Here is a 13,386-nt window from a genome sequence, read left to right on the forward strand (position 1 = left end):
CAGTTCATTGACAGTAAACAAACTAAATGTCTTTTACATTTTAGCTCAAAGCAAGGGTTCACATATTATACTTAATATATTTTTATTAAGTGGGAGGTGGGGAGATAGAGCCAGACCCCTGCATGCGCTCTAATCAGAATCCACCTGGCAAGACCCCTACTGGGCTCGGCAACTGAACTATTTTAGTGCCTCAGGCCAGGCTATGAGCCATTCATTGCACCTGCCAACTTACTCCATCCAACTTGCTCCAATTGGAGGGGAAGAGAGAGAGGGAGAGAAGTGAGGAGGGGGGTAGGGAGAGAAGAGGGAAGGGTGGAGAAGCAGATGGTTGCTATTCCTGTCCTGATCGGTAACTGAACCCAGGACTTCCACATACTGCCCCACACTACCGCTGAACCAAACGGCCAGGACTAAATACAATTTGTAAACCCCAAATTTTAAGTACACTAAAAGCCAAAGGTCTAGGAAATTGACCTCAATGAGGTAGACATATTCTAAAGGGAGTTGGCCTACCAATAAAATTCTGTAGCAGAACTACACAAATGTTCAAAACACCATTACTGACTAGGTTTTTAAATTACATTAACTGAAAATTGAGCAAAATATTCTCATTAAAACAAGTAACTTTGGGTCAACAAAATTTTAAAAATTATTAAAGTCTGTTGTGAACTGGCTTCTTTTTAAAAAGTGGGGTAAATAACCCGAGTATATAATCCTGAATGTACAAATTAGGGAGAGGTAAAAAAACTAGAAATAAAAACCACAGTAATGAAAAAGGCAACTTAATGAGCAATTTTCTACTCATCTAAAAAACAATTTTTTTCTCTAATAGTATGTGATTTATGTTCTTAATGATAATTTACTTTCTAAATAAAATTTAAAATGACTAATTTTCTGCACTTCAAAACTAAAAGTAAATTTGCACTCTAGGTCAGAGCTCAGTCTGGTATTATAAGACAATAAAGAGTAATTGGTGGACAGAGTATTGAGGTATTGAAATTCAAATATGTAAAATATACTGTGCTGACCAAACAAAATACTATTTCTAATGAAAGACCTCCCCCCTTTTGATTACTGACTTAAGTAGTAACTAAGTACCTGGCTTCTAAAGAAAAACAGTACAGTAAAATATAAAAATCTAATAATAATTTGGGATCTCAAAACTATGAATCTGGGAAAAAAACTAGAAACTTGAAAATGTTTTACTACCTAGTTATCAGATCTTTTTTAAATTTACTGATTTGAAAGAGGAAGGGGGGAGAAAGAGGGAAACATCAACTTATTGTTCCACTTATTTATGCTTCATTGGTTGATTCTCGTTATGTGCCCTGATCAGGGATCAAACCACCTTGGCGCATCTGGATGATGCTCTAACCAACTGAGCTACCTGGCCAGGGCATTATCAGATTGTTTAGCTTAAAAACCTGACCAAGTTAATATTAGTAAGACCTTAAACTTAATCTTCAAAATGCTAAACTTGGTAATCACATATTTTAAAAGGTAATTACTTATTATCAGTTAATTATCCACTCTGTGTTCCATCAAAGCAGCTGTAGTTGCCAAACTGTGTTGATGCCTAATCTTTAACTGTAGAATTACAACTAGCTGTACTGTTTGTACTGTAAAAGCACCTATCAGTCACTTAAGTATAAACCACTGGGAATACTATTTGCTGCCAGGCATCAGATACTGAATACACTTAGAACACAACCGAGTAGATTTAATAAGTTTTGTATAATACCCATACAATAACTGTGTAGTTTCTGTGATAAATTATTCTGGAAAGAAAAAATAAGAGAGAGCCTATGTCCTACCCTCTCTCACTTCTACATACTTTCCAACATGGCTCAGACTAGACCAGGTGAAAGAACTTATTAACATAATCCAACAGAAATGAAATAAAACAATCCAGAGTTCTGAGGGTTTGTTCAAATGTTTCAATTAAGTAAAACAACCATATTCCATGGAAAAGTCACTCCTGTTATCCATAATACTAAAGCCCTTGCACAATACTAGAAAAATTTTAATTTATATAAAACAGTAGAAACTATTATACCATTCATTAGAAACCTCAAAATATATATTTCTTACAAAAGTGTTAAATACTCAGAGAAAGCTCAAGAAGCCAAAACCTCAAAGTCCACACATCCTGGTATTACCCTGAATTAACTAACCACATATTTAATCATATATCAACTTTTCCAAAGATACACAGACAATGCATCTATTTAAAAAGATTACTCTTTATAGTTAAGGAATTTACATTAACTTTCACATTCTCCTTGGCAAGATCTATCTGTACTTCAGATTCTCTCTCACGTTCCAGGAAATAAATACAAACTCACGATATGCCTATGATGACTACTAGCCTGTTTATGCAATTCTACTACACTAAATATAATTCCATAGAATGGACTCTTGATTATGTAAAAAAAAATCTAGTAATACTCCTGATAAAAGACTGTAATTCTCTTCTCCAATGGTCACAATTTTTAAAAAAGTATGCGAGGAACTGAGTATCACTCCTATGAAAGACAAAAAAAAAAAAAAACAAAACGTATAATTTTGTTCCAAAATTAATTTAGTCTCATATATTATATTAAGTCTTTCAAGGATTCCAGAGAATCTTTTCATATCTCCATTTCTGGAAAGTGAAATCAGTACAGAAGTAATTTGGGAACTTGAAAATGGCATTCATGTTTTTCAGCAGATGCCAAATTTTTGACGGACATGGCTCCCACAATTACTTTGTTACCATCAGTCCAGTCAGTTAACAGGTTGTAGGAAAAGATTCGTTTTTGCAGACACTGCTAAGCTGTTTAAAGAGAAGAGAGAGAGATTAATTTAGTGATTATAAAATGAACAAATATTTAAAATATTTTGAACACTTTTTGTCGCCTTATTATCAGAGGTGACATTTTAACAAACATGGACATTTCAGTTAAGTCAGGTCAAGAAGTGCAGAAACAGTAAGTCAATATGAGAGAAATAGTAAGTCAATATGATGTGTTAGTTCAATTAATGTATGGATTCCTGCCACCATCTGAAGACAAATATTAAAAAGCTACATCTTTAGTCTAGTTCTTTATCATTTTGCCATAGAGGCAAAATTAGGAGGAAAAAAAAAGGTCGCCCAAATATTGTTTTCATCCATTACAGTAAATAGAGCCAAACTTGAAATTTTCAAAACAATCCATATATTCCAGAAATCCCTTCATCCAACTATTACTCATCAGAACACAATTATCTAAAAATAGTAAGACAACAGGTTCATATTAATCATAACTTTTTAATTAACAAGTAGTGAATAGGACACTTCAAGATATTATTTACTACATACTGAAATAAACAGATCTGTTATAAATTCAGAAACTCAAACATTTACAGTAAAATGTGCTTACATAAATATGACAAAATTTATTTAAAGCCTCTGTTAAATAGGTCCTAAATACATGCAATACCATGTAAAAACAAGACCATGAAGTTGATGTAAAAAAAAAGACAAAATCAGATTCACCGAAATTAGAGGAAAAAAAAATGAAATGGAAACTAAGAAAAGACAGTTAAAATATAAGTAACCTAACAAAGCAGCTTTAAAAATAGGCGATTCTAATCTCCACTTTCAAAAATTATTAATCAAGTATTCTCAAAAACTGCCATTTATAAAATGACATTCTAAAAATCTACACTTGGAATTTCAAAGCATCCCAATTCAGAAAGCTTTTGACTATTGTTTTTCCCCAGCTCCAACTTCAAATAATGCAGGAAAGGTACTGATGTTAGGAAGAAAATATTCCAAGGAATGGCATAATTTTTAGAAAAACGCACTTACTGCTTCCAGAACCTTTTAAGACCCACAGTCAGCATTAACAATCATTTTTCCTATTCTCATCCACTATTTTTCAATGTCATATTAGAGATGAAAAAACTCTTTGAGCCCATAACTGAAAGATCAACAAACCTGGTTTTATTATGACACCATATTTTTGTCATTGGTACTGCACAAAATTATATACAACAAAATATATACAAAATGTTCAAGTATTAATTAAATTTCAATTCAAGGCTTCTGTTTCAAAAAGCTACAGTTAACATATTCCATAAAGATAGCACAAATTAGTCATTTCAAATAATTTTTCCAACTACTTTTGGTGTTTATATATATATTTATATATATATAATTCAGTAGGCACTAAAAATCCATGCAGCTGCATTGTGAGGGGCTTGCTCCTGCGCTTAGATATAAGCAGGTTCATCACTCCAGGTTGTGAGTTTGGCTACTACCCATTCATGCTCAAGTGCAGTAGATGCTTTTACAAAATTTGCTGTGATGCACTGAAAACCAGAGGCCAAGTCAGGTCTCAAATAGTATTATCTAGCAACAAAACATTTACAGTTGTGCAAGAACAAGGATTCCATTTTCATAACAAAATAACAAAATAAAACATTTTGTGTGTAAGATAACTTACATCTTTGGACTGCTGGAAAATACTTTTTAATTATGAACATTTTAAAATAAAAGACAGCAGAAGCCCTGATATTACCTCTTTTTCCTCATTTCTTATACTACCTTTTAAAATAAAGCAGGAAATGTGGCCAGCAGCTGGTCCCGTCTCTTCTGCCCCAACAGCTGTATCCACTTTAGCACAAAGAAAAACAAGGATGCTAAATAGGTATGTACTTTATCAAACAGTGATGTTTCACAAAGAATTTCTTAATGCCTCTTACAATGAAGGCCACCGTAACTCAATTTATACAACTGGATAATAGATAACAGATTCTTTTCTTCAAGAAAAGAATATATCCCATCTTTGAAAAAAGTGTCTATCATGTCATTAAGTAGCCGGAACCACTCAATTTTTAAAATTATTTTTAAATACGCCAAAAAACTTTCAAATATGGAAAATAAGATTCTTTGTGAAGCCTCACTTTACATGTTTTCATTCACATTTCACAACCTTCAATATCTAATCATACATAAATTTAACCTAAAAATTTAATACAACAAAAATAAAGGTGTTCAACAATTTATTCATACTCAGTGATAGGGCAATCACTGTGCTGGTCCTCAAAGAAACATTTTTCATTAACCATTCTTATTCCTCCTTCAATTAACTAACATGGAGACTGATGTTAATTTCCAACTTCTCTAAAGGTGAGATAATAAAATCTGTTCATCTGAATACTGTAATTCTAGATCTCTACTTAAAACCTAAAGGCATTCTTGAGTATCTAAGAGTTATTTTGCTGTCACCTCCAGCAAAATATTACATTTATGCATGCCTCAAACACTTAATGTCAACCTCTAAAAAGTTGCTCTAAGATTGGAATTCCAATTTGCACCTTGTACAACTCGGAACTTCCATTCAACTTCACCTGTTTCACTGTCTCCAAACTGTATCTCTATTAGCAGCTTTCAGTGTACAGTTGGAATCGATGTCATCCAAGGCCATGTCCACACTGGGGACAGAAGAGCTAGGTACACGCAAGTCTGAACAAGGGGATACATTAACAGCTATTTCAACCATAAGAAGCATCTTTGATACATTATTGACCAGCACAAGTCTGTTTCCAGGGTGGACAGGGCCCAAATTAGATTTCCCTCCCACCTTCCAAAAAAGAAAAAAAAAATCACACACACAAAATTGAGACGTTGCCCATTAAAAGTAGACTAAGCAGCAGAGCATGAGCGTTACGTGAAGAGATGGATCCTTACCAGGTTGTGAGGCGGGAACGACTGTTCTGTAACCCCTACAACGGAGCCTGGCAGGAAGGAAATCACCTAAAAAAGAAACTGTCAGAGAGATTTAATAGTCACATGTTATCATTAGGAGTTGGTTACAGTGTCACATTCATGCTTTTAGCTAAACACTTAAAGACTCAATATTACTTTTTTTTTCTCCTGAAATGCGTCCAGTGAAGATGTCCCACACTAAGGTGTTTTACATGGTGTAAGGGAGTTGAAAGGGGTAAACGCGGATAAAGAGCAGATTACTTGACCCTACATTTTAAGAGAAGACGACGCCTTCCGGGCGCACGCCGAGCAGAACTCCACCGACACCTTATCCTTGTCCACATGAAGACACACTCCTCCCGCTGCGTCGTCCTCTTCCAGCAGGTCCTGCTGCTGCTTTCCCACCGGCAGAGCGTAGTCATGGTCGCCGGCGGGCGAGTCTCTGAAGAGCGAGGTGGTCAGCCGCAGTCCCACGCCGCTCAGCCGGCTCAGCAAGCGAGCCAGTCCGGTCTCGTTGGCGAGGACGGCCCGTAGGTAGCGACTCTCCTCCTGCAGTGCTTGCACGCGCTTGCCCAGCTCCCGATTCTCGGCCCGCAGCTCCTGGTTCTCGGCCGCCAGGCCCCGGACTCGACTCTCCAGCCCCATCACGTACTCCTTTTTCTTCAGCCGATTAAGACGGGCGGCAGCCGCCGCCGCCTTCCGGGGACTCTTTGTCGCCGCTTGGTTGTTGTCGCTGCCGCTGCCGCCGCCGCCTCCTCCAGGAGACTTTCTCCGCCTCTTTTCGCCGCCGCTACTGTCACTGCCGCCGCTGCAGCCTCCGATACCGTTTAACAGCCTCTGCAGCAGGTCAGAAAAGCGCTGCATCTCGGCAGCCGCGGACTCATCGTCGTCGTCCCCTCTCCATAGGCCGCCGCTATCCGAGCCTCCGCCGGACGAGGACAGAGGCCCGGGCGAGCTGAGCCCGGGCTCCAGGTGCCAGTCCGGTTGCCGGGGGTCCAGCAAATCCGCCAGTTCCAGGCCGGACAGAAAGTCCATGTCCTCGGTCTCGTCCCCGGGGACGCCGGCGATCGCCTCCTCCTCCATCTCCTCCGGCGAGGGCGCGCGCACCGCTACGCCGCCGCGGCCCCCCCGCCCGCGCTCCAGCTCGCCCTCGTCGCCGCGCGACTGCTCGCGGCCCGGGGATCGGGAGGCCGCCGTCTCTTCCTCCTCCGCAGCTGCAGCCGCCCGGGGCAAGTCCGGGGGCAGCGAGCAGGTGGCGGCCTGGGCCGGGCTCTCGCTGCGGGTTGGGGAGTCGGTGCCCGAGGCCGCCAGCAGTTTGGTCAGGCTGTGCCTCATGGGGCCCGGCGGCGGGCCCACGTAGGCCCCGGCCTCTCACACCGGGCCTCGCGGGCCCCCAGGACCCCAGGCCCCAGCGCCGGCAAGCGGAGAGCTGGCCAGAACGAAATAGAGAGGAAGGTCTGAGCCGACTCCCGCCCCACTTCGCTGGTCGACCCCCCGCGCCCAGGCGGGGGGAGTGAAGGAACACCGAGACGGCGAGCCCTGGCGATGACTCGACCGCGCCACCCAGACAACGGCCTGGCCGGAAGTCAGGCGATCTCGCCCCAGCCCCTCCCACGGCGTTTCGCGCTCCACCGGGCTTTAGTATCGCGAGAGTTCGGGGGTTTCTGGAGTGGGAATAATTCCAGATCTGCGGTGATGTCATAGTAACAGCGGTTGCACTAACAAAACCGGGAGTTTATAGAAAGAGTCGTCTACTCTTACTTCTCAGCTGTGTATTGTGGCTTCAGTTTCCAGTGAAACCACTCTTACTCAGAACTGACCCTTCAGATACCAACTTTTGAATAAATTTAAAGTTATAGTGGATTTCTCTGGAATTTAAGACTGGAGACCAGTCCTCTCTTGAAACTGCTCCTTTCCCCTTCTGCTATAATAAAAGGTCTTTTATAGAATACTAGAAAAAGAACGGTAAATAAATCACTCATATATAATTTTTCCAAGTTATAAAAACTTCCAAACACACAGAATATAATACAGCATACACTCTTAATTCAATCCAATACCCAGACTCAACAATTCAACAATAAACGTTTTGCCGTATGTGCTTTAGCTTCATGTGTTTGTAAAACAATCTTTTTTTTAATGAATTATCCCAAAGTTGCAAACAAGACACACCACCCCAACACACTTCAGTATGTATCTCTAAAAATAAAGACATTCTCTTTTATAATTAGAGTGTTTTTTCTATGTACATACACACGTTGTTTTGTTTTATTTCTTTGAACTCGACTGTTTCAGTATGAATACACTGTGGACTTCTTCATACAACTAAATACAGTTCCACATGCTTATTTTTGATGTCCGTCTAGAGTTGCATTTCATGAACTTTGCAACTTTTATTCAACCACTTCTTAACACTTAAGTTACATTATTATTGTATTACACAATAATATTGTGTACATATCTTGTTCATTTATTCTATAATTTCCTTAGGATAAATTATTTGACAAAGAATTTCTAGATACAATTTTTATACATAGACCTTATTACCTAGGGAAAGTTTTCTCTCACCAATGGTGTGTGACAGTGTTTAGTTCCTGCACACTCAATGACAGTGGATATTTTTCTTTTTAAAATGAGTCAATCCCAACATAAAAGTGGCATATTTTCATATTTCAAAGTTGTATTTCCTTGATTATTAAAAAGTTTGTTTTTCACCTATCAATTGACTTCTAATGTGAACAAACAGCCTTTTCACCTCATTAGCCCATTTTTCATTGAGGCAGGGGAGGATGTTTGTCAGAAAAAATGTCTTTTTCCTTCTTGAGTTACTTTTACATTATAAGGAAAACATACCTTTGTCCCATTTATGTTCTAACTTTTCCCTAGTTGATCATTTATTGGGAGATAGAGGAATAAAATTGTTTGTTTTGTTATAATTATTAAACAGTCAATCTATTAAATTTTTCTTCATGGGTTCTGGCTTTAAGCCTTAAAAAGTTTTATTTACCTTATGAATACTAATATTTACCTATGTGCTTTAGATCTTCTTTAATTAATTCTATTTATATTTTACTAAGAGGTTTTTTTTTAACAACATGAGTGACAATTTATTTCATTTTGATACAAATAAAATTTATTCTGGTATATAATGTGGCATAGAAAGTGATTTGCCACAAAAAATTTATTGAACAATTCATACTTGCTCCACTTGTTTCCCAACATGTATGCCATATATCAAATTCTTACATGCAGCTGGATCTACTTTCTGGTCTTTTTATTCTGTTTCATCGATTGTCTCATCATTCTGGAAGCAAAATAATTCCATTTTTATTGCCGTTTTATAATATATTTGATATCTCATAAGACAAGTCCTTTATTAGTCTTACTTTCTCAGAATCTTTTACCAACAAATGAATATTTATTCTTCCAGATAACTTCATAAATTTTCCAAGTTCAAGGAAGCTGGACTTTTAATGGAAATTGCATTAAGTTTATTAGTTTATTTCCCCCAATTATTTCATGTATTTTTTGCTACTGCAGTAGATTTTTTCTTCTTTTATATTTTCTAAATGGTTATTATTGCAACATGGAAAGGCTATTGATCTTTTCTGTTAATTTTTTTTTTTTTTTTTTTTTCATTTTTCTGAAGCTGGAAACAGGGAGAGACAGTCAGACAGACTCCCGCATGCGCCCGACCGGGATCCACCCGGCACGCCCACCAGGGCAATGCTCTGCCCACCAGGGGGCGATGCTCTGCCCATCCTGGGCGTCGCCATGTTGCGACCAGAGCCACTCTAGTGCCTGGGGCAGAGGCCAAGGAGCCATCCCCAGCGCCCGGACCATCCTTGCCCCAATGGAGCCCCGGCTGCGGGAGGGGAAGAGAGAGACAGAGAGGAAAGCGCGGCGGAGGGGTGGAGAAGCAAATGGGCGCTTCTCCTGTGTGCCCTGGCCGGGAATCGAACCCGGGTCCTCCGCACGCTAGGCCGAGGCTCTACCGCTGAGCCAACCGGCCAGGGCCTTTCTGTTAAATTTTTAACTGATTATTAGCTCACTGAAATTTCTCAAGTTTCTATTTTCAGCTTATTTATTCCTGCTAAACAATTATGTCACCTTATCATAAATAAGGACAATTTTGCCTCCTTTACAATGCAATAATGAATAGCATTTCCAGATTGACGTTAAATAATACTGTTAATGGCCAATTTCCTTGTCTTATTTCTTTCTTTAAAATGACTGCCCCTAGTGTCTAATTATTGATTTGAGATGGGTATTTTCTTTTTCTTTTTCTTTTTTTTTTTTTTTTTTTAGTGAGAAAGAAACAGACAAGGACAGACAGGAAGGGATAGAGATGAGAAGCATCAATTCTTTGTTGTGGCACCTTAGTTGTTCATTGATTGCTTTCTTATATGTGCCTTGACCTGGGAGGGGGAGCTCAAGCAGAGTGAGTGACCGCTTTGCTCAAGCCAGCGACCTTGGACTTAAGCCAGCAACCATAGAGTCATGTGTATGACCCCACACTCATGCCGGTGACCCCATTCTCAAGCCGATGCTCAAGCCAGCGACCTCAGCATTTCAAACCTGGGTCCTCAGCATCCCAGGCCGATGCTCTACCCACTGTGCCACTGCCTGATCAGGCTGAGATGGGTATTTTTATTAGGTTAAGCTCAGTTTGCAAGAAACAGAAAGCAGTCCAGCTATTTTCATCAGAAAAAGATGTAAAACAGAGAATTCATTCTTTTAAAGTCATTGAATAAGAGGAGTAGGCATTAGGCTGGGTGCTCCTGCACGCCACTTAGTACAATGTGGCCAAACAGGCCTGATAAAGAACCACTGTCTCTGCCTCAGTTGGGCAAGTGGTAAAGAGAAAGCTGGAATGCTGGCTTCAGGAGCACTGTTGCTGCCCAGACTCTCAACCCTATATATTATATTGTTGCCTAAAAAGTTACCCAAAACTTTAAAATGACAATCTTTGATCATTGTGTGATTTAAAACAACAACAAAATTTTATTATCTCTTGCAGTTTCAGTTGGTCAGGAATTTGTAATTGCAGTCTGGCTCCAGAATTTTCATGGAATTCAGTCAGATTAAGGTTAGGGCTATAGTCATCTGAAGGCTTGACTCGGCTAGAGGGTTCACTTTCAAGGTGGCTGACAGGTTGGTCCTGGGGGAAGCTTCAGTTCCCCATCTACGTGGGCCTCTCTACAATCTGTGTGAGCATCTACACAACATGGTAATGGACTTTCCCCAGAATGAATCATCCAACAGATCAAAGGAAGCAGCAGCAATAAATTTTATGACCTAGCCTCAGAAGTCATATACAATCACTTCTGTAGTATTCTATTGGCCACAGGAGTCTGATCTTATTCCCTGTGAAAGAGGACTACATGAGAATGTGAATACTATTATAGGAGACAAGAATCAGTAGGTGCTATCTCAGGGGCTGGCTACCATATCCCATAAAACTAGTGAATGAATATTGGGATGCTACTGCAGAAAAACGTCTCCAAAAATGTGCTTGGCAACAACAGCTAAAGCAAAGGAAGAGGGCCCTGCCTCATTTGCATCTTCCAAATATAACTGCAGAGGAGTCTGCAAATAGTTTGCTTTGTATGTCTTTGTTTTAGCTTTTCCATTTCTGCAATACAGGAAAGCACATTAAAAGAGGGATTAAAAAATTTAATATCAATCTATTAAATTCTCCATGAAGACCACGACTTTATTGTACTTCATTCAGCACTACTATATACATGCATTGAATTTTCTGTAGCAAAGAGGGTGGGGAGTGAAGCTGAATCAGGGTTGGTGCTTTGCTGAGTGGATTCATCAGAATGACACAAGTGTTACAGAGGACAAAGTGCTCTCTCTTCCTCTTTCTCCTTTTGAAGAAAAACTGTCATAGATTTAAACTGTTTTCAATTCAAACTTAACATTAAATAATTTTTACTTCATTTTTTAATATCTTAATTTGTAACATTAAAAATTTTGTTTCTAGCAACATTATTATAATCTCTCTTTTTGCTTTAGCCTCTTTATTCTCAGCCTCTCATTATGTATATGTGTGTGTGTATATATATAATACAGTACTTTAACAATAGTTTTAAAGTATAATATAATAGTTTTAAAATAATGCCAATATTACAACTAACCATAGAGCTAATCAATGAAATTTACTAAGATTTATTTGTGGTTCTAGTTCTTCTTGGAATATATTCTATTAAGATATTCTTTTAAAATGCTGTTTCCTACAGTCATTTGTATAATTCTTTTCTCTGTGTGGCTATAGCAATGTGAAATTCATACCATGTCCTGTCATATCTCTCAGTCACTGAAAGTTTTAGCTCCTCGATTTCCTCTTCATCCGGTAAGATCTTAGTTCAGGTCACCCAGTAAGTGACAGGATCACTGCACTAATATCTTCACTAGTTCAGTGATCACAGATCTTAGCTTCCAAAGGACTAGTGAATGGTTTGAGTGGGGATGGGGTTGGGGAAGGACTGAGCCAGATTATGAAGGCTCACACTTGTCACTGGAATGAAGGTAAATACGAATATGAGCATAATGGGATTAATCTGGCCACAGAGTCTCTTATTAGAGACTACTGCGACTGCTTATTCTGTATCCTGAATGACGGGGCTATTGGCAGAGGCAATTTTCTTACAAAGAGCAGGAGGTCCTATGAAGGCTTCTGAGCTACTGTACTCTCATGTTTTCCCATCTCTTCTCTTGGATGATTCTTACACATTCTACAGGCTTTAGTTTAAATGCCATTTCTAGGAAAAACTTTCCCTAACCTCTTCTACATTCTGTTGGGAAAACCTACCATGCATTCCCATATCGTCCTATCTTTCAGCATTTTTCTCACTCACTGGAATACAAATTCAGTGACGATAAGGTCTCTGTCTTGCCCACGTTGTGTCTCAACTTTAGCACAGTTCCTAACCAATAATATGCTTTCAATAAACATTGGTTAAATTGATAAGAAAAAGTAAATGAGTAAGTTATTAATTAAAGTTGAAAGATCAGAATGGCTTGGTCTGCCCTACCTTTATCATCATTTGTTTAAGGCAAAACCAAAAACCAACACCCGAAGCCTAAAAACCTGAAATTAGCCTCACTAGGCTATGGCACAGGGTAAAGAGCGTCGGACCGGGACGCAGAGGACCCAGGTTAAACCCTGAGGTCGCCATGCGTGAGCTGGGGCTCATCTGGCTTGAGCATGAGCTCACTGGCTTGAGTGCGGGATCACTGGCTTGAGCCCAAGGTTGCTGACGTGAGCAAGGGGTAACTCACTCTTCTGAAGCAACCCCCACCCCATCAAGGCACATATGAGAAAGCAATCAATGAACAATGAAGGTGCTGCAATGAAGAATTGATACTTCTCATCTCTATCCCTTCCTATCTGTCCCTATCTCTGTTCCTCTCTCTCTCTCTCTCTCACACACACACACACAGACACACACACACACACACACACACACACACACACACACAAAATAAAAATAAAAACCTGAAATGAGAAAATAGGCTTTCTAAAACCTAAAATTTAGGTCTCACACTGACATGTGAAAATCCACAAGAAAAGTTAATATATTTAAATCTTTAAATTTAGAAGAGAAATAGTACTAATTAGGAGGCACCCCTCAGGGTAGAAA

The 13,386-nt window shown here is 39.3% G+C and overlaps 1 protein-coding gene across 2 annotated transcripts; it reads right to left on the reverse strand.

Annotated features, from left to right (window-relative positions):
• Window positions 1–2,225: 2,225 nt before the first annotated feature.
• CREBZF (CREB/ATF bZIP transcription factor) lies at window positions 2,226–7,334 on the reverse strand. 2 transcript variants are annotated; one of them, XM_066370274.1, is made up of 4 exons: window positions 6,006–7,334; window positions 5,717–5,794; window positions 4,571–4,639; window positions 2,226–2,815 (listed from the first exon to the last, which is right to left on the reverse strand). In XM_066370274.1, exons 1-2 carry the CDS (start codon window positions 7,067–7,069, stop codon window positions 5,779–5,781), a joined length of 1,080 nt encoding a protein of 359 aa, XP_066226371.1. In that variant the 5' UTR covers window positions 7,070–7,334; the 3' UTR covers window positions 2,226–2,815; window positions 4,571–4,639; window positions 5,717–5,778. The 2 variants fall into 2 exon arrangements, with proteins under 2 accessions (XP_066226371.1, XP_066226381.1); XM_066370284.1 differs by having other exon boundaries at window positions 5,717–7,334.
• Between the last annotated feature and the right edge of the window lie 6,052 nt (window positions 7,335–13,386).

This window comes from Saccopteryx leptura, chromosome 1 (assembly GCF_036850995.1).
Source record: "Saccopteryx leptura isolate mSacLep1 chromosome 1, mSacLep1_pri_phased_curated, whole genome shotgun sequence".
Lineage (NCBI taxonomy): Eukaryota > Metazoa > Chordata > Mammalia > Chiroptera > Emballonuridae > Saccopteryx > Saccopteryx leptura.